Source organism: Oenanthe melanoleuca, chromosome 15, assembly GCF_029582105.1.
Source record: "Oenanthe melanoleuca isolate GR-GAL-2019-014 chromosome 15, OMel1.0, whole genome shotgun sequence".
In the NCBI taxonomy this organism is placed as follows: Eukaryota; Metazoa; Chordata; class Aves; order Passeriformes; family Muscicapidae; genus Oenanthe; species Oenanthe melanoleuca.
Window position 1 is genome coordinate 2,041,741 of NC_079349.1, and position 24,637 is coordinate 2,066,377.

The 24,637-nt window shown below is 46.7% G+C and overlaps 2 protein-coding genes and 1 long non-coding RNA gene across 9 annotated transcripts in view; 1 reads left to right on the forward strand and 2 right to left on the reverse strand.

Moving 5' to 3' along the window:
- The first annotated feature begins 3,461 nt into the window (after positions 1 to 3,461).
- CCDC92 (coiled-coil domain containing 92) lies at positions 3,462 to 18,215 on the forward strand. Of its 7 annotated transcripts, none has more exons than XM_056504237.1 (7): positions 3,503 to 3,606; positions 8,062 to 8,118; positions 10,991 to 11,124; positions 12,289 to 12,360; positions 14,580 to 14,716; positions 15,031 to 15,072; positions 15,557 to 18,202. In XM_056504237.1, the coding sequence occupies exons 4-7, from the start codon at positions 12,317 to 12,319 to the stop codon at positions 16,327 to 16,329; spliced, it is 996 nt and encodes a 331-aa protein (XP_056360212.1). In that variant the 5' UTR covers positions 3,503 to 3,606; positions 8,062 to 8,118; positions 10,991 to 11,124; positions 12,289 to 12,316; the 3' UTR covers positions 16,330 to 18,202. The 7 variants fall into 7 exon arrangements, with proteins under 7 accessions (XP_056360214.1, XP_056360208.1, XP_056360215.1 ...); XM_056504238.1 differs by having other exon boundaries at positions 3,514 to 3,606; positions 10,991 to 11,061; positions 12,294 to 12,360; XM_056504233.1 differs by lacking the exon at positions 10,991 to 11,124 and having other exon boundaries at positions 3,465 to 3,606; positions 15,557 to 18,208.
- On the reverse strand, positions 13,168 to 16,064 carry LOC130259668 (uncharacterized). Its single transcript, XR_008841684.1, has 3 exons — positions 16,000 to 16,064; positions 15,496 to 15,615; positions 13,168 to 13,401 (listed from the first exon to the last, which is right to left on the reverse strand). It is a non-coding gene; the product is annotated as an uncharacterized LOC130259668 (long non-coding RNA).
- A 106-nt stretch (positions 18,216 to 18,321) lies between the features above and the next one.
- Positions 18,322 to 24,637, reverse strand: part of DNAH10 (dynein axonemal heavy chain 10) — a 49,485-nt gene continuing 43,169 nt past the window's right edge. Inside the window, exons 68-77 of the mRNA XM_056504241.1 lie at positions 24,407 to 24,607; positions 23,122 to 23,331; positions 22,664 to 22,759; positions 21,874 to 22,045; positions 21,336 to 21,467; positions 20,782 to 20,993; positions 20,542 to 20,709; positions 20,153 to 20,330; positions 19,061 to 19,206; positions 18,322 to 18,620 (exon numbers count right to left, since the gene is read on the reverse strand). Of these exons, the coding sequence (XP_056360216.1) occupies positions 18,474 to 18,620; positions 19,061 to 19,206; positions 20,153 to 20,330; positions 20,542 to 20,709; positions 20,782 to 20,993; positions 21,336 to 21,467; positions 21,874 to 22,045; positions 22,664 to 22,759; positions 23,122 to 23,331; positions 24,407 to 24,607 (1,662 nt within the window). The 3' untranslated portion in view covers positions 18,322 to 18,473. The remainder of the gene's footprint in view (positions 18,621 to 19,060; positions 19,207 to 20,152; positions 20,331 to 20,541; positions 20,710 to 20,781; positions 20,994 to 21,335; positions 21,468 to 21,873; positions 22,046 to 22,663; positions 22,760 to 23,121; positions 23,332 to 24,406; positions 24,608 to 24,637) is intronic.

Below are 24,637 nucleotides of genomic sequence, written 5' to 3' on the forward strand. Positions count from 1 at the left end.
TAAAAGGACCTATCGTCACTCCCTGCACAGACTTTTCCTGCCATTCACTGAGCTTTCCACTCCCTCTCCCACACAGGGAGAAGTTTGTTAAAAATTAATTTTCATCTGATGACTGCTAATTATCTTAGAGGCCGTTGGTAAAGTGCAGCAAAGGGACCAAAGACAGCGCTCAAGAAGAGCCCTGCGGGAGGAATGCTGGCTTGGATGGAGCCACTGAGCAGGATCAGAGAGGATTTTAACTGATGCTCCTCCAACAGGATGTCTGGCGGCAGAGGTACAAAATAAGATTCACTCTTAGAGGTCTCTCTCTATCTCTACACACACATATATTTTTGGTTCTGATTTTTAAAATCTTCCCCTTTAAAATGGGGAGGGATCACATCATCCACGAGGTTTCAATGTTTTGGTTGAGTTTGATCCTGGCTGTTGTTTCACACCAAGCTCTGGGGAAAGGCTCTGCACAATCCCCTCCCCTTGCCCTCCCTCACCCGGTGCTGCTGTGAGCAGGGAGCTCATCCTACAACCTGTGAGCTCCTGCTCTCATGGAGGGGACAGGGAGCTCATCCCACAGCTCTCTGCTCTCACAGAGAACAGCCACTCCAGCATGCTGTTCCCCTTCCCAACGGGGTGAATGGGAAGCTAATCCTGGATTCTCATCTCAGCCACGCTGATCTAATTAAGAGAAACTCTTTTGGTTTTATAGGGTGGGGGGTGGCTGGATTTAGATCTGCATTACCGGAATCAAAACCAGGCCAGCTGTGCTTGTTGATGTTAGAGATGCACAGCAAAGAGAAACAACATCCGTGTGCAGAGACACAGCAGAGGTGGTTAAACCTTCCTGCTTCCAGCTCTCTGCTCTGCCCTCTCCCTCTAACCTCTGCTTCTTAAAAAACAAAGCAAGCAAAAGAAAAATTAGGAGAGAGGCACTTGGACAGCAGAGAACCACACCACTGCACATCATGACAAAGATTTTGTGATCTCTGATTTTGGGGGACCACAAACACTGTGAGATTTTACTGCAAAATGCTCATATCTGAGAGCCTGGTGTTTGCACTTTGGATTGAGGATTTGAATTTCTGGCTATTTCCAAAGTTCAGGGGTTGCAGTTGGGGGTCAGGACTTCCTCCAGTTATAGTCGCTGAGCTGTAACTGTATTACACTGCACTCTCCTCTTCAGGATTGTTAAAGAATTCTGCAGATATTAATGACACATAATTACCATGCTCACCTTCCATTTTGAACATGAAGAAACTGGGGCAGCTCAGTGCTGCTCACCTGGAGAGGGCAGAGCAGCCTTTCAAAGAATTGGGGTGACAGCTGCAGGCTGGGACTTCTGGGAACTGAAAATTTCAGAGAAACCAGGAGCACGTGGAAAAAATGCTCAGGTACTATTTCAGTTTTATTTCTGAATGAATGTATTTTTATCCCTTGGTTTCCAACAGGTTTTCCCTACAGAGAGTACAGGTACATATTTCTGTTCTATAAATGTCACATCTTGAGGCCTATTAATAAAAAGCACTTCTTTGGAACAACACAGATGGAGGTTTTCCTTCATTTGTGTTCAGTTATTAGGGATCCATATTGAATTTAACATCCTTCTGTCTTTTCTGCCAGGATGATTCAGATGGCAAATGCATTTCTCTTTTGGCACAGGTTGTAACTGAATCATTTTCCCAGACTATGTTGTCACCTAACAGGATCCTAAATTAAGAGTCCATGTTTTATATAAAAAGCTGGATGGATAAAATGGAAGGGCCTTCCTGCACTGCTGCTGGCAGAGCTGAATGTCCTCCTGTACCAGGAGGACACTTCTAAACACCTATTTAAAACTGGTCTTCCTTGGTTTTAGCTTTTGCTAAGGACTAATGAATTTTCTTTGAAATATTTTCCTCTAGGCTATGTTGTGCTGCCTTTTCCCTGGCTTTAGGAGCTGCAAGGTGTAAAATACATAAAGATCCATCCTCTGTGTCCTCATACACAACAGAATCACCTTGAAGGTAGGTAGAGCCAGCAGCTTGAGCCTGATGCTGAATTTGATTTTCATGGAGGTGTGAAATACTTCCCTGTGCTGTGTATAGTGCATCTTTTGACTATGAAAATTATTGGCCTTTTCTGTTGGTTACTTCAAAAAGCCAAGATTCTGTCTCTTAATTTTGAAGTCCCTTATAATGAAGTATTTTATTTCCATTACAAACATAGAAAAGATACTACATCCATAAATGCTTGTGTGCATTTGCCAGAGATAAAATCACAGGCCAGTAACTGCTCTGTGCCATCATCTTCAATATTGATTTGTAGAGAAAATGCAGAGAATATCCAACCACATAAGGCTGCACAGCCAAAGCCTGCCCTACTGGTGGTAGGTCACATTTATTCAGATATTAATGCAGAAATGGCAGTGCAGAGTGAAGGTGCATGTGCAGAGCAGGACAGGCTGCAGGAATTCCAGCCCCACAGTTCTGCTGGGCTCTGCTGCAGCTGTGCTGGTTTCAGTGGGCTTGGGGAAAATTCACACACTATTGTGTGCCAATAGCACAAACCTCCCCAAACTGCAGGCAGGCTTTTTCCCACACATCCACACACGTTGCCATGATCCTCTGGAGCACACAGCACAACTTCTGCTCACAGATGTGTTTCAAGCCCCCTGATCCTTCACACCAGCACACACTGCTCCCAGCACACCTGTGCACCTCACTCCAGCTGGGAGGGAGGGAGGGAGCTCAGTTATTCTCAGGAGCTGGTACAGTGCTGTGTTATGGGTTTGGAATGAGAAGGGTGTTGTTAACACACTGTTTTGGTTTTTGTTAAGTTCTGTTGATCCTAAGTCAAGAACTCTTTTTTTCTTTTTTGTGTATCATGCTTTGCCAGTGAGGAGGTTTGCAAAACAAATTGAGAGGGAGCAAAGTTGGCACAGATGACCTGAACTGGCCAAGGGGATATTCCACAGCACAGGACATTATTCCCAGTGGCATAACTGGGGGAGTTACCTGGAAGGGGGGCTGATCTGGGTTTGGGGAGGGGCAGTCTGAAATCAGTCAGCTGGAGATGAGCAATTGCCTTGTGCATCATTTTTTGGGGTGGTTTTCCTTTCCCCTGTTATTATCATTATTATCCTATTTCATTTTATTTTCAATTACTGACCTGTTCTTTTCTCAGCCTACAAGTTTTACTTTTGATTCTCCTCCCCATCCCACCGGGGAGAAAGAAGAAGACAGAGGGAAGTTGCGTGGTGCTTAATTTCCAGCTGGGCTTAAAGCAGGACAGTGTGTCCCGGGAATGCATCTCCTCTCCTTCCCCGCATTCCCGGGAATCCCCTCCTTCCCCGCATTCCCGCACACCGGGTGCGCGCCTCGTGGTCGTCCCTCCGCCAGGTGCGCGCTCCCGTGCGCGCGCGCCCCGCCCCGCGCGCGCTCCCGTGGCGGGCGGGGCCGGCGCGGCCGCGCTGTGCCCGCGTTGCCAGAGCGACGGGCCCGGTGCCGCAGCCGCACCTGCGCCTGCGCCGCCGCCCCCGGTGCCGGTGCCGGTGCCGCCGCTCAGTGCCGGCCCCGCGGGGCGCCCGCGGTCCTCCGGGCGGGGCGAGCGGCGGACGCGGCTGGGGCTGAGCAGGTGAGGGGCCGGGCGGGGCGGCGGCGGCGGAGGCGCGGGGCTGAGGCGCGCTGTGCCCGGGCCGGCTGAGGGGGCGGCAGCGGCGGCGGCATCGCGACCGCCGGGGCTGGGTGGGGAACGGGGCAGCGGCATCGCTGCTGGGGCCTTTTCCCGCCTCACAGGAGAGACCGTCCCGTGAGGGGCGGGCGGGGCTGTGGGGGCGCGTTCGGCGGCGGGGCGGCCGCGGCCCCGGACCTGCGGCGGCTGGGGGAGATAACCTGAACATGGGGCGCGATCAGATCCCGAGAGGCGGTGATAGTCCCCCTCAGGGCCGGTCAGGGCACCCTCAGTGCCGGTAGGAGCCCCTCAGGGCAGGTCGGATCCCCCTCAGTGTCAGTCGAGCTCCCCCCCCAGGGCCGGTCGGAGCACCCCTCAGGGCCGGTCAGGACACCCTCAGTGCCGGTAGGAGCCCCTCAGGGCAGGTCGGATCCCCCTCAGTGTCAGTCGAGCTCCCCCCCCAGGGCCGGTCAGGACACCCTCAGTGCCGGTCGGAGCCCCTCAGTGTCAGTCGGAGCCCCCTCAGGGCTGGTCGGAGCCCCGGGGCCGTTGCGGGGCAGCGAGCAGCGCGGGTGCGCGCAGGGCGGCTCCGGGCCGGTGCGCCGGGCGCTGGCGCTGGACCAAAGCGCTTCCTACGCGCTCCTGAGAGCATCCAGGGCCCTTTTCTGGTCACTGGAGCACAGCGGGGGAAGGGACTGCCCAGCATTTCGCTGTACCCCCCCTAGTCTTTCCATTTGTGCCGGTATTTCTGTTTGGGATGTGCCCCGGAGCAGGAGAGCGGCCGCCCATCGCCTCCCGCTGCAGCCACCGGGCCCGGTTTTGCACCATCCTCCCGCATCCATCGCAGGCGCCTTTTGCATCGCGCCTTTTCACTTTACGAAGTGACAACAGTGTCGTTTGAATGAGCGACACGGGGCCTGCAATGGGCTGCACGGGTGGATTGTGTATATTTTGGAGTGGGTAGGGAATACACTTCATTTGGGAGGAGGAGATTTTTCCTTTGGAAGAGAACGCCTGTCGTCTGTGGATATGGCAGCAGGGGAGTGCAGGGCGTCTTCAGACATGGAGATGCTTCCAGACGCAGTTTCCCTACGCAGGACATGGGGTGGGACAGCCGGGAGGAAGGAGGGGCCCTTCCCGCCCTGGACGGCAGCGGAATGCCCCTGAGCCCACCTTGTTAAATTGGGTAAAGCTGCGACAGTGAAGGTAAAATGTGAACACAGAAGCTGAGGCAGCCCGGGGGGTGGAATTGTCTATTTTGATCTGCATTGCAGGTGCATAGGAAGCATCCAGAGTACTTGTTGGCTTTACTTAGATGGTAAGATGCTTACACTTAAAAAGCTATATTGAGCTTTTGCAATACCAATTATGCTCCTTAATTAAAAAACAAAAGACAAATGGATGTGGCTGTAAATACAGTGCCTTTTCCCATATAATTTGCTCATTAGTGAATACAATTCTGTAGTGCGTTATTATGACTGAGCCTCTGGGAGACTGACATTTATGCTCTTAAACTGCACATTGCTTTTTGTTTTGACAATTTAAAGCGAGTGCTTTATACACAGATAATGGCTGACTTGTAATATTGTTGTTTTTTCAAGCTTTTGGTTGTACTGAGGCTCCAGCAGTCATTTTTAGTGAAACAACAAAGATTGGAAGGTCATAATAGAGGAAAGTATCAGCTGCTTAATTTGAAAGAAAGAATATTGGTTAAACTGATGCTAACCACTTGTTTTCATCCTCTTGTTGTACTTCTGCTTAATATATCTGTAAAGTTTAGTCCCTCCTCATCCCCTTGGAAATTACAAAGGTCTCATGACCAATCCAGATACTCTAAGTAGTTTCCAGTTCAGTAGTTGTTGCAAACTGTAGAACAGCAATAATTTCATTTCTTACAGTTGTTTCCTTTACATTGGATTTCAGATACAGCTGCATACTTTCAGGAATTTAAAATTCTTTTTAAATGTGTTTTGCTACAAAAATCCCACTGTTCCTTAGTGTGCCCTACTTCAAGAAGCTGTAGGTGTTAAGGGTGATATATTTGTTCATCCAGATCTACCACATTAGTCAGTTCTTTAAGTGCAGGAGGCAGAACACAAGCTCCCCAGTGCTGTTATGGCAGAATGTGGCTCATAATGTAAAGTAAAATAAAATATTCAACATTATAAGCAGTTGCAATTTTTAGGCATCTCTGTTCTGTGGCTTTAAAAATAGTGGTTTAAAATAGCAAAACTATGAAGGATTGTTTTCATATTGGGTAAAAAGATTACTATTAATCATTTTACTCAAGTTCATGTTTAACTTTGTTTTGCATAGTAAAGTTTTAAAAAGGTAGTAAGTTGTAGTTTGTTTTATAGAGAGAACAGTCATCAACTTTCTGGAAATTTATAATGCTGAAGAATCCTTTTTGCTGACAAGTGATACTTTCTGTGATTATTTATGTATATGTGTCTGTTAGTAGCTAAAAGTGCTGGGTTTAGTTGAGTAGCACATTACTGAAAATTCAGCAGTCAAATAAGTTGAGGAGGGGGAAAAGTTGAGTGTGGGACATAGATTTTTCTTGTTGCTGGTTTGGCAAGCACAGCCACCAAAAGGAGAGTAGGTGGATGTTGGTGTTGAAGGGCTGAGCTCCGGCTGCCTGCGGCGCTCGGGCACCGGGGGCTGTGCCAGTCGGGCAGCACAGACACAGACCCAGACCCGGCTCTGCTGCAGTGAGCCCATTGTGTAACCGGGGCAGCACTGCCCAAGGGTCGGGCACAGCCCAGAACAGCGCTCCCGGTGCCCACAGCCTGCCGGGGCTTGAGGTGGGAGGTGCCCTTTGTTCAGGCACAAACCTTTTATCAGCGGGGCTCTGCTAGACAAACCCTCCTCTCCCTTCTCGTTCATAAATGTCCACCAGAAAAGCACAGGAAGGTGGCAGATAGTTCATTGAGTGGAGTCGAGTGGGAATGTTACCCCTGGTTACCACCTGCTGCCCCTCACCTCTGTTCTGTCACCTTTACCTGTCTGGCTGTGGGATCATCAATGAATGTCTGATTTGTCTCTCTGCTCATTTTCAAGTGATGCAAAAAATATCTTCCTCTAAAGCAGGATGTCCAGCAGTGTGATAATGGGTGTTAGTCTGTCTCCATGTGAGCAGTGAATGATTTTGTTTAATAATGTTTTGCCGTTATCTACCAAGCTCATTTCTCCTGGTGATATTAAAGACTGTGGTACTATAAGTAGGAACAATAAATATATTTACTACTAGACGTTAGAGGCATGACTAAATATTGCTGAAACTGATATTTTCAGAGTGTATTGGAACTTCTGCAAGCTGTTCATTTGAGTGGTTTTAAGTAATCATTACAAAAGGCTTTTCTTTGGATTGCTATTTCTTTCCTGCTATTTGGGAGCATGTTTGTTCTTTGTTCTCATTTTACTCCAAGGAAACCTTTTGTTTGTATTTAAAATGTTAAAATACATTGCTGCTTGTTGTTTTTAATTATTTGATTGAGAGAGGTGGAGTTTAAAATCAGTCTTCTTTAAAAACAGTGCTGGACTGAAGACTGTTAAATGTCATGGCTTCTCTGTGAACAGAATGGTAGCTGTCTCCAGAAAGGCTGACAATATGTCAGGGAACAGTAGCTGCCTGTAATCCGAGTCGGTGCCCGGAGGGAGGGCACGAAAGGCACAGCAGATCGCGTTTCTGTGGAGCAGAGGTGTGGAGCTCGGGAAGGGTCCGTCTGTGAGGAAAAGCCGTGGGAATGATGTCAGAGCCGGCAGGTTCCCTTTGTAATAGAAGTGTGGCTGCTTGTTTCCTTTCCAGCTCAGGAAAGCTTGATCTGAGCTGTGACTCAGTTTGAGATACCTGGGTTATGTAAGGGAGGGTATAAAGCACCTGTATTTGGGTTCTTTGTCTTGGCATCCTATTTAACACCAAAAAAATACTGCTGAAGAAAGGACTTGGACCTAGGTCATCACCAATACCAGATTTCCTTCATCAGCAGCTCTCAAACCTTTAGCAAAGTGGAGAGCAATTTTTGTGTTTGATCATAGTTGCTGTTCTAAAATAATAAAAATCGATGCCTTATGAAACAGCATCACAGAGTGCATTAGAGAAAATCTCATCTCCTCAGCCTGTTACACTTGCCTGGAAATTGTTGTGCAGCTCTGTAGAGTTGCTTTATAATAGCTGCTCTCTGTAAATTATCTCTCAGGACAGATTTCTTTAGCTTGCTCTAAGACTTCAGTGCTTTTTGCCATGTTTCACAAATATTTCTGGTAGCCTCTGAAAATCATAATATCTGCAGTTCATGCAATAGGAGCTCAAGCTCAGGCGAGTGCCTGGAGCTGGTGCTGCTGCAGGAAGCAGTTCTGCCTGTACCACCCCCTGACCTGCTTACAGATTCTATTTTTTATTTTTTTCACCTTCTCCAGGCATCTACAGTGCTGCATAGTGAGTCTGCCACCTGAAAGCAGCCAGTGGAAAAACAGGTTTGTTTTCAGCTGCACCAGTTCCCTGACCTGGTTCACTGAATGACCAGGAAGGTGATTCTGGAGCATTTCAGGAATGCAGCACTAAATTCTTGCTCAGTGTGTGAGTGGGATGGGTGAGACAAAGTCATGTCTGGGCTGGGTGGTGAAATAGCCACATGTCTGTGTGGTGATGGGTTTTGTTGAGTTTGGGAGCGGGAAAAGGCCCAGCCAAGTTGGTTATGTGAAACTAGCTTAGTAATTCTTCTGGTTTGTGTTTCAGCAGGCTTCAGGAAGGGCAAATTTTTATATTGCACAAAAACATTTTCTTCAATTTCTGGTGCAATTCACAGATTCTTGATCATAGAGGACAACATTAAAAGAGGGCATGCAGTATTCATGAGTGTGTGATCTGTGAAAAAAGCCTGTGACTATTCTGTAGTATGGTGTGATCTCTAAGCTTGAATTTTGAGTTATACTTAACAGATCCTTGTACCAAAACCACCCACAGCCCACCTTACTAACTTAAGTCCCGATTAATTTTTAACTGAAGCTGGAGAACTTTCATAGTGACTTTGGCAAAAAATAGAATGAGGTTTGGGTTTATGTTTAACATTGGTACTGTGTTAGTCTGGGAGAATTGAATATTAATTTTCTCATCATTCTTCTGACAAAAGAAGTTGGTTTACTAGAAAGACTGATGTGTCTTTGCAATGTTATGACTGCCTGGTTGTGATTGGGGTGCAGTTTGCATTCTGTGGCTTTGCTAGAGGTTATATGAAAATAACAAACTGTTTTATCCTCACAATGAAAGGGTAAACAAAATAGAAGAGCCATTCTTTAGGAGCATGTGCTAGATAGAGAGCAGGAGAGAAGCAACCTCTTCCTCTACATGAGGATGTAGTCTTGCTTGTGAGGGCTTTTTTTGTCACTTCATCATTGTTAAAGGGGTTCTTTTGAAGTAGTGTCATTTAGGTAATACCTTCTTTGTCTCCTTAAAGTGAATTAGGCTCAAATTAGGTAATTTTCAAAACTTCCTGCCAGAGTAAGCTATTTGTTCCTGACAGCTGTACAGCCATAGCTCTGCATACCTTGGTATTGGTCACAGTAACTGTGTCTTATGAAATGCCACTGCAGGACCATTTGGTTTGGTTCTCTAATACTCTGTCACATTAGTGATTTTAACATCTGATTCCTTATAGTCTCTTCTCTTGTGACAGCTCTGGGGTTGGGTGGTCTCAAGGACAGAGAAAACACCACGTGAACTATTCCTGTCACTGCTCCTGACTCCTGGTAGACAGTCAGGCATGAAGGCAGTCAGTGAGTTCTGTGCAAAAGTACCAGCTGGTTCCTTTGGAGCATCCAGAATTAAATCATTGCTACCAGGGTGGTGTCCACTCAGTTATTCTTCCTGCTGCCATACCAGCTGCTGTAGGAGTAACAAAAAATCATCGTACTAAAATGTGTGCTTGCAGGACATTCAGAGATTAACTGTAAAGAGTTTACACAGCCTCTGATCAGAAAATGATGGGAAAGGCAGAGAAACCACTGAGTAAAATAGCATCAAATGCAGTAGAAATGGAAAAGGAGCTGAGAAAGCGAAATCATGTCCTTCCTCTGGGAGGACAGTGGCACAATTCCTTCTTCCCCTCCATTGTCTCCCAGAGAGAACTACTAATTTTGCTTGATTTAAAACACACCAATGAAAAAAACAAGAGAACAAGTTGCTGGGTCACTAATGATGTGTAAGCATTGTTATATTGTAATGCAGAAGGCTGAGGATGGAGGTGTTGCTGCAAGAGGTGCTCAGTGATAAGGGAGCAGAAAGGAGGGGATGTCCCCTGGTGGATGTATAGGCTGGGTGTGTTGTCTAAAGAGCTCGACTTCAGCAGCACTGGACTAGTTGAACTGGCTTAGTCTGCACAGATGAACGAGGGGTGAGCAGAAATGTGCAACTGGAACAGTTTGTCACTGAGCTGTGTTGTTGCTGAATCTGCTTTAGTAGAGGTGCAGTGGTGTGATAGATTTGGTTTGTGGGGTACTTAAAACAAATGTCCAAGCAGAAAGGAGCAAAGCCCTTGAGTTGGCTGTGGAGGCTGCAGGGTCTCCTTTGTGATGTCCTTTGAAAGAAGCTGAGCAAACACTTTGGGGATGGCATTATGTCTCGGAGATGGAGAGCTGATCTAAGCAAAGAACAACAAAGTGACTGTCAGTAATTTCAGCATTAGAGCTGTGTTTAGATAAGTTTGGTCAGTTCAGTGACAATCTTTAAAATGGGGTCTGCCTAAAACTTTGGAGGTTCTTACAAGAGGTACCCACTGTCGTTACTTAGTTCTTGAAATTGTATTTTGTATAGCGAGCAAATGATATTTTGGCAGTTTTGGTTACATTTTGATGGAGCACTGGCCAGTGAGCAGTTAAGAGGAAAATGTCTGCCCATACATATTTCAAGGCTATGAGTTGGCAGGGAGCTGAAGCAGCTTCTCAGGTGATGGTCACCCCATCCACATCAAAGGAGGTTATTGTGTTCTGTTTAGTAGATACCAAACAGGAATGGAAATGTTAAATCACTGTTGTCTGGGCTTCGTTCCATCCTTTGGACTTGTATCTAAGGTCAGAGATTAGCATCTCCCTCCTCCTGTCTCTATCTGCAGCAGGGCATAGAGATGCTCTGATTTTGTGCAATGGCATCTGATAGGCAGCCAGATGCTGGTTGCCTTGAAACATTTTGAACTCTCTCCAAATGCTTAAGATCCAAAAAGGCCTGGAGCCTGCACATCCTCTGCAAGGCAAGATGTGGCTGTTAAAATGTTAGTGACTGTTTACGATGAGCATGTGATTAAGTCGCATTTTGAAAGCTCCTGTTTAATGTTTTTTTCCTTTTCCATATAAGATTTTGTGTGTATATATTCCCTTTTGAAGAGAACATGCTCTTGTAAGGAGACAGAACAGTTCCTTTTTAAGGTGAGCTTACAGGAATGACAATTGAAGTTACCTTCTCTGCTTTACTGGAAGATGATGGCTTAGGTAGGTGTAGTCATGATTAAAGTGTTGTACTTATCGTTCCCAAGGGAATTCTGTTTGACTCATTCCATTTGTTCCTTCTTGGCTATATTCAAGAGAAATTGTGAATCTATTGTTTGGAGGAGTTAAGGCTCAATCACTAAGCTGTATGTAGAAACATTTGGTGGTGTGGTGGTCCTGAGAAATGAGAAACTGGATGTTTGAAGGGTGGAATGCATTGCACAATCTGCACAAAGCCTCTGTCACTGACAGGTTGGGCACTTGGTGTTTAGGGCCAGTCCTGCTGCCAAAGAGGAGAGGTGTCACCCTCACCATCACCCCTGGACACTGCAGTGTCCCCTTAGTGTTCTGTCATCCTTCCCAAATGCTGCCTGCGTTCCCAGGGGACTTTGCCAAGCTCTGCATTGCACAGTTCTGTCTCTGTAAGAACATAGTGAACATTTTTTTTGTTTGGAGACAAAGGGGAAGGGGGAAAAACCATAGTGACATAACTTTGTGCTGTGTATGCAGTCACAGCGTTCTTCCCAGCCCTGGTGTCATTTATCTGCCAGCATCCAGCCAGAGCCTGGCAGATTTGGGAGCTTGTTCCACCAGTTCCCGTGGTGGGAGGTGGAGATTGCTCCTCTGGGCTGCAAAGGGCACCATTGACTTCTGCATTTGCTGCTTCTCTTGTGGTTTTTGACCTTCGTGTTTCAGAGAGCCTGAGATGAAATGAGCTTAGTGCAATCCCAGGACTATGGGGCAGAGCAAATCTGTCTCTGTATAGTGACTGTGCAAGACTCTTTCTTTCCCAGAGCACAGGGGCAGAGTTCACAGTGCTGGCTGTGCTGTGTAAAAGGGCCTGAGTGGGTTTGGAGCTGGATCTGCTGCCCACACATCTGTGGGGGCTGTGGCTTCACCTCAGGCCTTCCCTTTCCCTTCAAGGGAAGGAGGGAGGACAGCAGACAGCCAGCTGCTGTGAGAAGGAAAACACAGAGAGCCTGCAGAGGGTTGTGGGAAACAGCTTAGTGCAGAGGGGCTGCAGCTAAAACTCATTGTGGGTTGATTTAATTGATCTCACTGATTAACTTAGTGCTGCTGCAGGAAGATGATGCTCTGGTGCTGGTAGTTCTTATTTTCTTAAGCCTTTAACACTTGCTTGCCTCTGATTATATTTGTTTTCTTCAGAGCAGGTAATCCTGGTGTGATCTTTCAGATGCAGAAGATCAAAGAGAAAAAGCAGTTGAGGAGATTAATAGAGTGAGGACCTTGTTCTGGTTTTTGTTTTTTTTGTTTTTTTTTTTTTTTTTTTTTTTTTTTTTTTTTTTAACGTTTAGAAAATAGTTTTTAATGAACATGTTTATTTGCAAGGACTAAGCTGTGAACACTTACTGTCTTTTGCTGGTGATGAAATATTTTCCTATTCAGGCAAGTATTTTCCTGTTCAGGTTACAGTTACAGGTGTAAAGCCACCATTAATACCCATTGTGAGAACAGAAGCTCTGGCCTATTGTGTGGAGGCTGTTCTTTTACCTACTTCTACCACAGCTTAGGGTTTCTTTTGGAAAATACATTCCTCGATGCAGAATCCCTTCTGAGCCTCAGTGTCCGGCACAGTCAGAGCTCCAGCTGTGGTTTTATCCTGCTGTCACGCTCGGTCCCTCAGAGTAGGATGAACACTGAAGAAATGGGATGATTCAGTAAAGCTCCCGTCTGTCTGATGTCAGCTTTGCAAGCCAGACGATGTCACTTTGAAACTGTATCACAGATTAAATATCCTCACTCCTCAGAATTAATGGTGCCCCGCAGTAATTGCTGTGACTGTGTACTGCCCCTTCCAACAGCCCTCCAGCACCGTGGCTGTGAGGGACCACCAGTATGGCAGTGATGGGGTGTTGCAAAATTTGTTTAGCCACCCTAGGAATCTCTTTTTAGAATGTTTTTGTCCATAATTTTTTCTTGTTAGCTAACCATGGTAACTGAAAATGACCCATTCATTGGACAAAGCACAATTGGCACTGCTGCCCTCATTCTTGGGCACTGAACTTAATCCTTGATCTCTGTTACAAGGTAACCAGGCTGTTTGGCTGCTGCACAAAGTGGATTTCTTAACATCTTTCACATCTTCCTTTTATTTTTTTACAGTTTAATATTTGTTTCTATAGAGATGAATCAGTAGAAGATGAAGTCAGTTCAGGTCACTGATGAAATCAGGAGGGCTCTGTGTGTGTGTGATTTCTCCAGCCCATCCCCAGGTGCTTCAGTGCGTCACTAAGATGCAGGAGTACCAAGTCTGCTGTTCTTTTGGGGAATAAAAGTATAAAATTAAACACAGGGCTGTGATATGCTTAGGAATAATAAAAGTGTGTCACTTGCTCTGAGCTTATGCTCCACCAATTTTAAACTGGTAGGAAAAAATTCTTGCCATAAGAACTCCATACCAAAGAGTCCCAATGGAGAACACTTGCCATGCCAAGACAAGCCCTTTAAGGTCCGTCTTGGACACTGGGTGTGGTCCCATAATTCCAGGCATGGTTGCAATGCCACTGCAGGTGGTTATCCAGGCAGCAGGAGTTCTGACTCTTCACTTACACTTGTAACCTAATTACTGTAATGGTTTCTACACATATAACACAATTTAGCCTTTCCCACTGTATCCACTTTTGCCTTATCAGGACCAGTCACAACACTGGCAGCACAGAGGTCTTCAGGGATGTCTGTCAGCATCACTCTGTTAACTGTGTCTGTCTTTGGCTGTGAGCACTGCTGTAGCCAAGGCTGATCTGTAAGGGAAACCCAGTGGTGTAACAGGCTTCCATGTACTCCTAACCTCAGCAAGAAAAATGTGTGTTTTCTCTTTGAGTGAAGCATTGTCCTTTTCTTGTTCTGTGTCATTGGGCCCGGTGTTGAGGAAACCCAGGAGCAGCTGCAGCTTTCTTTGTGCTGGTCCCAGCGCCCACATCTCTGTTTGGGCACCCATGGCAGCCACATCCATGGCAATGCCACCAGCCTGGCTCTGCTCAGACACCTTTGAGCTCTGCCTTTTTCCTTAGAGCTGCTGCATTTTAGTGCTTTCTTCGTTGTTCTTGCCAAGGATTTTACCAATCCCTGTGTCCCCTGGGTAAGTGGAAACGCTCAGCAAGACTGGTACAGTAGCCCATTCCTCAGAGCTCTGCTTTTAACTTGTAACAAGATTAATGACTTAGACTGTCTGAAGTTAATCCTTTAAATTTGTTGACTCCAAACAAATGAGTTCCCTGCTCCAGCCTACAGTATAATTAGGCTTTTGAAGAACTTAAAGCACTTGTAATCAAAATAGTCCTAAAGCAGAAAAACCTTTTGTGGCATTTGATGATCACACATCAGTCAGTGCATTAACAGTAGAATTCAGCCATTCCTGCTGATCCTGGCTGCAGAGGGAGGATCCCTGTATGTGCCAGGTAACTCACCATGACAATTCCACGTGTGTTCCCTGGCAGGGTCAGGATGGCCACCTCAGCCCTGGAGTACCAGCTGCAGAGTGCCCAGAAGAACCTGCTCTTCCTGCAGCGGGAGCACGCCAACACCCTGAAGGGGCTGCACGCGGAGCTGCGCCGGCTGCAGCAGCGCTGCACAGGTACCCGCCCCTCCTGGGAGGGACTGCTGCCACAGTGAAACCCCAGCACACAGCCACCAGCAGGGTGCAGTTGGGCTCTTCAGTTTGCATCTCGTGGCAAACCAGCCATATTTTTTTATTTGTTCTTTAAAAAGCTGATAGTTTGCTTGTTTTACATATTTGCCTATTTGCAGTGAATCTTCTAGTCTTGATTTGGGTAGTAGGAGGAGTTAATTCTGTATTTATTGAAAGCAGTCATTGTAAATTTACTCACCAGGTGATGTATGGGCTGCATGATGATTTCTAACAAAAATAAACAACTTTTTTTTCCTCAGATTTAACCTATGAGCTGACTGTAAAGAGTTCAGACTCGTCAGGTAAGGAATACAAGGCATTTTCTTTTAGTGTTCATGTTCAATTTACTAATCTTTTTCAATGTTTGTATTCTCTTTTCTACTCTCCAGACATAGTTATTTATGAAGTAAATGTCAAAAGTTTTTTCCCAAGGTCACACAGGAAATCTGTGAAAGAGCCAGGAATAGCACCTGGAACTGCTGACTCCACTAGACAGTCAGTTCCCTGCTTGCTATATGGGAACTCAGGACACAAATTTTAGGGGCAGAAGAGTGAGACTACTTTTAAAACTTAGCTGAGCTGGTGCTGTAATTATCCACAAAGCTTTTATTTATATATATATGTGTGTGTGTATAGATCCTAGTTATTAACAACAGGTAAAGAGCAGGGATAAGATAACTCCCTAATGTTAACCTGAATCAGGGATGGTGTGGGATGAGTATTACCTGTATTCCTCATAATGGCTCTTGTTAACTTGAAACACTTCTGCTTCTCCTGTTCTTCTAGACAGTGGTGGTTCACGAAGTGATGACCTCAAAAGTAAGTGCAAGGATCTTGAAGCTCAGCTGAAAATCAAAGAGGCTGAAAATAGTGAATTGTTGAAAGAACTTGAACAAAAGAACGCAATGATAATGGTGCTGGAAAATACTATTAAAGAAAGAGAAAAGAAGTATTTGGAAGAGTTAAAAATGAAAAGCCATAAGCTCAATATGTTGTCCAGTGAACTGGAGCAGAGAGCGAGCACGATTGCCTATCTGACCTCTCAGCTGCATGCGGCCAAGAAGAAGCTGCTGAGTGCCAGCGGAACTGCGGAGGGGACCCCGTCCGGCAGCCCCGTGCTGTCCGGGTACAAACCGTCCCCTCCCAAGGACAAACTGCCCGAGACGCCGCGGCGCCGCATGAAGAAGAGCCTGTCCACCCCGCTGAACCCCGAGTTCGAAGAGGCCTACAGAATAGGCTCGGAGAGCAGGAAGCTGGTGCTGCGGGAGCCCGTGGATGCCATGCCCGATCCCACGCCCTTCCTGCTGGCCAGGGAAACGGCCGAGGTGCATCTGATCAAGGAGCGGCCGCTGGTGATCCCGCCCATCCCCTCGGATCGCGCGCCCGGCGAGTCGCAGAGCCCCGGCCGCGAGAAGCCGCACAAGGCGCACGTGGGGGTGGCTCACCGCATCCACCACGCCGCGCCCGCCCCGCCGCAGGACGTGGAGACCCTGGCCGTGGATCAGGTGCACGGGAGCAAAGTGGTCAGAAAGCACTCGGGGACAGACAGAACTGTCTGAGCACACCACGGAAGCGCTGTTCTGTGCTGGTTATGCACTGTGAGCCTGTAGGGTAAATAGCACCTGCGGTGAAGTTTCTTTTGATGCCCCATGCATGCCAAACTCCTCCCGGGTACATCATTAATACATTTTGCTCTAACGAAACCTCCTAGGACTGTGTTCATATGGCAAGGTATTTAACCACTTCATGGCCAAATCAGGGGGACCTGACCGCTTGCTTCCAAGTGCTGCTCCGTTTGTGTAACTGCACGTGTGGGCAGAGGCACGGGGCTGTGTCAGTGAGCGCTCCCTGAGAGAACACCCCTCCCTCACACTGCAGCACACGTGTTGGCTGCTACCATTTGACCTGGCAGGGGTTCTCTTGTCTCCAGGTGTGTGTGAGCACTCCAGAGCCATCACTGACCTCTGCCACAGCCGCTCTCGCAGCAGCACTCAGAGTTGGGCACGTGTACGTTCACTTTAATGACCTAAGGACGTCCCCAGAGTCCCAGCAATCACTACTTGATTAATCCTAAATACTTAGGTTTGTGGCTTTAAGTAAAATATGGGTGGGGGAAGCACCATTTAAAGGGTTAAGGACCCTCATAAGTAAAGTATAAACACTGGGTTACTTGTGGGGATTGTTTTGGGTTTTTTTAATCAAATGGCTTCATGACACATTTTATGCTAGTCAGTACACTGCACTTGTAGCACCTTCCATACTGGCTCAGAGCTCCTTTTCCAGTGAGGAAATGTAACTGGCTATCCAATATGGAAATGGTTCTTTATGCTCTAACCTGCACTTTTTTTGTAAAGGGATACTTTTTTTTTTTTTTTTTCCCCAAAAATCCTAGTCTTGTTCTGGGCATCATCAGACAGTGCTGGCTGCTGCCAGCGTAGAAACATGAGCTGCCCCTCTAAAATGTGAGTATTTTTTTTAAGTGATGTAACCAATTCATACAGGAGAACCTGGCATCCTTGATTTCTGTCCTTGTGGATTGGGATGGACTTGCCTTGCACTTGACCAGATTCCCCTACTCCTAAGCAGCAGGTAGACCCAACAGCTGTTAGACTACTTGATTCTTTTTTTTATTATTTTTTTCTAGGAAAGAAAGGCATACTGGGAGCTGGGAGGGTGTGTAGTTTTTGAGACAGGAGCACGAGTTTGTCCATTTTTCTTACATTCAGTTCACTCTGCTTCACTCTTGTCTGCAGCCTCTGAGTAGGACCAGCAAGAAACACTGGCTCCCAAATGCTGCTAAGCTTATGATGTGCCTTTAAAAATTTGGAACATGTATTCTCTGTGACAGCTGATGAAGGATCCCTGCCTGCCCTGTCCCCTCCCCTCGCCAGCTGTAGTTTGCCCCTCGTAAGCTTTTTCTGCAGCTGTGTTGGTGTGTGTCTCCCTGCAGAGCCTTGGGCCACTGTCAGTGTCCCAGCAGAGGCCTGGCAGGCTGGCAGAGCTCTTCTCCTGCCTGTGGTCCCGCTCGATTCCTGCAGCATGACCCTTCTAGCAGGGCTGATCCCAGGGGAGGCTCTGCCCTCTGCACCCTCTGTCACTCGCGTCCCTGAGCCCCAGACCCGCCTCAGCCTCGCGCCTTGCTGGCTCTGTGGTAGGAATTTGTTTCACAAGTGGTGGGAGGGATAGGGAAAAGTTGTGTTCCCAGAAAGGGGTTGGTTAAAGCAAGGTTGTTACTCTGGGGTTTACTGTTTTTACGTGTATTGCATTAACCAGCAGCTGGTTTGGTTCCTTTGGTTGTTGGCACCATATTTTTATGGTCATGTGTTGTATGAGTGACCTACCCTGCCACTTGTTGGGGGCTGGTGGGAGGCATTGCTTCCAGGCAGCGCAGAAGTGATGCTTTGGGCAATTAAAGACATTTCTTACAACCATCCAGGCAAAACTTAGTCTTTGTGTGTGCGAGACCAACTTACTCTCTATTTGCAGCCACAGACTGGCTTGGAGCTGTTCCAAAAGGAAACTCAAATTACCAAAACCACTCTGTTCTTCAAACATGTTTATTGGGAGTATAATACAACCAAACTAATACTAACTAAAGTCAGGTGTGCCTAAGTGAACACAACCCCAACCAGGCTGAGGGTTTTTCCCTGTGCCTCTGAAGGGCTGCATTCTGGGGGAAGGACACAGTGCCTGTTTTTGACTGTCATTCAGCATTCAGGGTGAGACACACGCCTTGGAGGACCCAGTGGGAAATGTGCTTGGTGGTGTAAAGGTCAGCTTCAAAGACCAGGCCGAAGCCCATGGCGTTGCGGCGCAGGGACGTCGTGTACACGGGCGTGCGGAGCGTGTTCTGGAAGGCAGCAGACACTGAGCAGGGCCTGGGCTGCTGCACACACTGCTAACAGCAAGGGCCCCAAGGAGACAGGACTGGCTTCAGAAATTCACTGGTTTTGTTAGAGGTTTTAAATAGCCAATGCCCATAAAATGTACATGTTGTTTATGTCCTTTACTGGGGATGGGAAGTAATTGAAAGAGCAGGGGGAGTGTGAGAGTGTCACAAGATCTCTGTCCCAGAGTGCCTGAAGGGAAAAGAGGCAACAAATGCATCAACCCCCTTAGAAGAAAAAAACTGTAGTGATGGGTAGTGTAAGGAGAAGTGTTAAACCAGGTGCTTCATATGGGATAATAATGCATGATAATAATGATAAAATGCAGCTTCTGGGCAGAGAGGGCAGCACCTGCCAGCTGGGGAGGTGTGAAGGCAGAAGGAAGGGAATTCAGGAGCTGTACCTGGAGTCTGAGTCTGTGTGCTTCTATGGGGATGATCCTCAGGATGGGCAGCTCCACCACCGGCACACGGGGCTTGCTCTGGATGAGGCAGCCCTGCTCTACATCCCAGTCTGCTCCTTCCAGGAATAGACCAGAAACATAGCAGCCTGCAAAGGCAGAAAATGCAATGTTTGGGTAAACTGAGCTCCTGGAAAAGATAACTGTTCTGCAGTCCCTGTTCTGGGCACTACAGTCATCACAAACACACTGCACTTCCAACTGCAGTTGGTGCAGTTTTCTGAGAGCTTTGTTTTTATCATCCTGCTGTATTCAGAAATCAAATTAAATTGTCTCAGTTGCACTACACATGATGAACAATAGCAGGAATAAATGTGATTTGGTGCCCTCTAATTGCCCAAGTCACAGAGAGCTTTGTATCTCCCCTGGGCCTGATCACTAGGGGACACTGAGAGCAGGTGAAGGGTCAGGACAATTGTTCTGGTACAAATACCAAGTACAGCATTTACATTTAACAAAAAAAAACCAAAAACTTTTTTCCTCCTCTGTTCCCAATCAGAGCTGGTAGTCACAGCCTTGCTTAGCTGTTCCCTGTACCCAGCTTCTTATATTTAGTTATTACAGCAGTGCTAGTCATAGAAAGCTCATAAAGAGATATTTACACAATAAATAATACATATTTATAGGTACTTTTTGCTTAAGTACATTTCAATATATTATTTGTGGTGTAAATAGATCTTACAAGCCTGCTGTGATTGGCAATCTTCTAGGCCTAAAGAAATCAGTGTGTCTTTACATACATGTATATATACACACAAGCATACATATACATATATATATTTATGTATGTATATATATGGAACAAGCAAGGGGGAGTTGTAAGTTCAAATCCCTGCCTGTGGGTGGGAAGAGCTTCATGCACACAGGAGCTCTGCAGGACCAGATCCCAGCTACTTCCCAGCTGGAAATCATGAGGACTGTGAAACCCAGGGCAAATGCCTGCCAAGGTTTAACCAAAGTAATTTAGTGTGCCAAGCAATTTCCTTCTCTCACTAATTAACTACTTTTTTGCCAAACAGTTGTGAAAACACCTACCCTGAATGGATTCAGTGATGTCTTCTGCTTTCCTGTACTTGGTCACCTCTGTGTAGAGGGTGGAGTGATCCAGAGGCCACCTGTTTTTCCTGCAGGTGGCTTGAACAAGAGCAGTCAGGTAGGACTCAGGAATGTGCAGGCCCGACAGCCACATCACCTCAGGCTCACCATCACTGACCTGCAACCACAGCCAGGGAAGGGCAGCACCTGGTACTCACCCTAAACTGCCCTTAGAGAGGAGCTGGGGTGAGTCTGCCTTGCACCCACAGTTATGCAGTGACGGCACTAGCTCAAGTACTCACCTGAAGTGTTCACTGGCTCTGCACCAGCCTGCACAGCTCATCGTGCAGGTTAACATAACAAAAGGCTTTCTGGAGGCACTTGCTTACCCAGCTGGTGTACTGGTCATATCGAGCTCTGAAGAAAATAATCCAGTTCCCAAGGGTTTTGAGGGTGTCGGGGGCCAGGCGCCGCCAGATGCCAGGAATCTGCCCGTTGAAGAGAGCCTGAGCCACATCATCCAGTTCACTGCTCATTCCAACCTCCCCAGCCAAGGCCTGGAACCATGGACACAGTTTGAGGGCAGGCACAGCCCAGCTGCCCCATTGAGCTGCTGTGATTTTACTTACACGTTGCAGCTCAGCCAACGACTTTCCCATTCGAACAATGAGCTTGTTAAAACGTTCCAGTTCCTGCAGCAGCACCACGGTGGTGGGGGTGATGGTAACTCCGTAACTTTTACGTATAAGGTCAAGATCGAATACTTGAGGTAATTTGTTTTCTATATCCTTGGCAACATTTGCAATATATTCATCTCGGCTAATTCCTGCACCAGTTTCACCTGAAACCAACAAATATTGGTGAGACTAAATCTGTACTCATCTGAGAGAAGGTTGAGAGCTTTGAGAGCTGAGTCACCTTCTGGCATCAATCTCCCCCTGGTTCTGCTCTGACATTTGCCCACAGCCCTGCAGGTCTCCAGCTGTGCCTCTGGGCAGGTGTTGAGCTGCTCCCAGCCTGGCGGGGCTGAGCCCTGCAGTGGCTTTGCTCCTTCTGCTCCCCAAGGCCGGGACAGAGCCCCAGGATCACTCCCCACACACAGGAGCTGCTGTCACTGTCCCCAGGGCTCAGCACTCGTCCCTGGAGATTTCCTGTTCACAAAGCCATTCAGACAGGCACTCACCAGTTTGGGGCTGCAGGTCGAGCAGGTGAACCCACATGTCCCGCACTGCCTGCATGTAATACCCGATCTCGGCGTTGGCGTGAAGGCCCAGGACCTCGGGGGTGTTGGAAAGTGGCAGAGCTTCTATGGCCTCTGGAAAACAAGCCCAGGAACTCTGGTAACCCAGAACACCACAGCAACTTTGCTGCTGTTCTGCTTAAATAAAAAAATCAAATGCTAAACCTGGTGTTGGAGCAATGCATAGATCAAAACACACAGAGACTCCCCCACAGAAATATTATACATCACTTAACAAATTTACCATGCTTCTTTACTGAGGTTTTGTGGTTTGGGTTATTTTTTGTTTGTTCTTTTTTTAACACCAGAGGAGCTCAGTGACAAGCTCACATTCCAAAGGTCTGCTCCTGTAAAGCAGAGGATTGCAACACTGCAATCCACACACCAGCAGTGCCTGGTGCTCTGTTCAGCAGCAATGGATGCAGACAATGTACAATGGAAGCAAACTTTTTTTTAATGTAGCAGGAGAAGCATTTCTTACCAACAAAGTCATCTTTTCCCTTCCCTTCTGGGATTTTGTAATCGACTGTGTCACTTTTGTAGAAGTGGAACACCTGGAATGTGTCAAACAGGAAATCCCCAAGGTACTCATCCATGTAGACAGTGAGGATGCGCCGGTCAAAGCTGTCGATTGCACGCCCACCATACATGACCTGGAAATCAGTGACACCAATGTTACAGCACTGGCTTTTGGAGCAGAAAATACAGTTTGAAAAAATCATTGCAAGGTCAAAATTGCTCTTTGCTTTTGCAGTGGCTGTGGTGTAACATTGTCTCCCCTATGGATCCCAAGGACATCTCCAGTCCCTTCTCAGGGGGACAGGAAGAAAATATTTTGGAGAGAGCTGCTCTGGGCACTCCTAATGACCCATCTGGATGATTTATGTGCAGGTACCTTCCTGAGGTTCCAGCTCATGCTCAGCTGGGATCCAGTGCTGCAAAGTAACAGTTTCCTGCAGGACTTCATGGTGCAGCAGCTGCCAGTGCAGGGCAGCTGCCCCAGCTCTGAGAACACAACATTTGTACAGCTCCAGTGATACCCATGTGCCAACTGTGCTCTTCCAGCACAGGGTCCCAAGGGCTCTCTCTGAATTAACTAAGCACCGTCACTGCCTGTTGTGCACTTGCACACAGTGGCTCTAATTCCCTGAGGCTGAGAGCCCTTGCTCAGGGCTACACTGGAGTTTCAAACCTGCCCAGGAAATAGTCCCCAGCCCCATGCAGAAAGGAAAATTCACCCATCTGAATTGTTGTGGCATTGTAGCACTCACCTCCCCAATGAGATACTTGAGACTGCTCCAAGGGATTTGATCATCATTTTGTTCAAAAGCTTTTGTCAAGTATGTGTTAAGGATTTCCATGCACACCTAATGAATTGGTTGGAACATGTGAGATAAGAAGATTCATAAATCAGATATTCATAGATTTTCTTTAATACAGTTCTTGTTTGAAAACTAACAATTACTTCTTTCTGAAATAATTAAAAAGTATAAATCCTCTTTTGAAAAGAAACCCATGAGAGAGGTAATAAAAACTATTTGGAATCTAATTTTTAGCATCCCAAATTGACATTATAGAAGATTAGGAGTCTACATGACTCCACAGAAGCAGAAAAAAAAATTAAGTAAAATCTAATTGTGAGAAAGGTTAAAGCTGGATAAAATTCTGTGTTTTCAAAAGTAATCTGAGCTACTCAGGAATATAAGAGCCACTGCAATTGTTTTCTTACCTGGAAATCAGATTCATTAAAATCGTATGGTACGTTCCAGCCAACCTTCCCAAACTTCCTTCTCTCCTGAACCACAGCATGGAAAAATGCCAAGACATAGACTAAGGATTTAAAGGCAGGATGTGGGCACTGCTCTAAGGCTTCTGGGGGAATTTTGAAGTAGGTGGCTCTCATATTCAGTTTCAGACCATTAGGTGGTTCTGTTACAACCTATCAAAATAATTAGGGAAGCCATCAATTACTGGATAACTTGAGGAAAATAAGTTGTAAATACATCACATTAAGTAAGCTATACAATGCAAGCTTGACATTTAAAATTGTTTTCCCAATGCCTATCAAATAATGGATTTTTTTCTTCAGGAAAAATATTTTTAAGTTTATCAAGGTAAACACACCTATGCAAAGAGAACTCGATATTATTTTGGAATTAGTCATGTTGTTGGCAAGACATTAATATTTCTTATACTTGAAGATATAATTTACTGAAATACCAGTACTTCACATATTTTAATGTGCCCTATATGCCCACAGTAAGATGCTTTAACAATGTGGCTTTACTGCTGATCAAACTGCCAGAGCTGCTTCCTGGCAGCTTTTTTAAAGAGCTCTAAAACCTCAGTTCTCACTGCTCCTGGCAAGACCCACAAAGTGCAGATCTGCAGCCTTTAAGATCCTCTCTGGCTCCTTTCCCACTGCAGGAGGAGTGGGAGAACAGCCCAGAGCTGCCACTGAGGCACTGCTTTCCAATCTGTGAAATGAAATAATGATGTTCACAGGACAGGGCACCACAACAGCAGTAAAGCAGCCACAGAAAAGAACATTAGGGCAGAATCATGGCCTGTGCCTTCAAAATAATCAGCTCAGCTTTTAGTGATAAATGCTGCAGCCTGAAGTAGCAGCTGGAAGCCAGTACCCTATTCCAATGTCTGCTCTGGCACTGCCAGGCTGACACAGGCCTTGGTTCTGCACTGCAGCAGCAGGGCTGACAGGGCTATTTCTGCTCCAGGTACTCCTCACCTGTGGCAGCATTTAAAACTAAGGACCATTTGTCACATTTCCAGGTTTACTCACAAACCTCTGCTTTGAAATAACTGCTGAACAGTTTTCACCCAAAGGAAACACGCCAGTAAAATAAACAGGACAAAGAAAAAAGGATTTAAAAAAAGACAAAAGGTGAGTTCAGAAGCCTGGCCCAGTGTGCTGCACTCAGGCCAGGCCCCCCAGAGCCAGCCTGTTCTGCTGAGTGCCAGTGCCAGGACCTGCCCTCCTGGGGGGGCTTCCCCACCTTTAAGGCCTTCTGCAGGATTCCAATTGGGAAGCCTTCAGTTGGGTCAGTCGTCAGCCAGAGGCGAAAGTCTTCGTGAGGCTCTGTAATGTTCTCCAGAGCCTTTTCCAGATGGATGAGCCACTTCACCAGAAGGTGACAGTTCTGCAACATGAGCCACTGGCCATGAATCTCTGCTTCCTGCAGCATCTGCAAAGCGATCTGAGGACAGGAGAAGAACATCTGTAACTC

Bases quoted from the DNA above. Each gene is read 5' to 3' on its own strand.
- CCDC92 (XM_056504233.1), top strand. From the start codon at position 12,317: ATGCAGAAGATCAAAGAGAAAAAGCAGTTGAGGAGATTAATAGA. The intron at 12,361-14,579 runs GTGAGGACCTTG...GTTCCCTGGCAG, and splicing joins CAGTTGAGGAGATTAATAGA to GGTCAGGATGGCCACCTCAG. The intron at 15,073-15,556 runs GTAAGGAATACA...CTGTTCTTCTAG, and splicing joins AAAGAGTTCAGACTCGTCAG to ACAGTGGTGGTTCACGAAGT.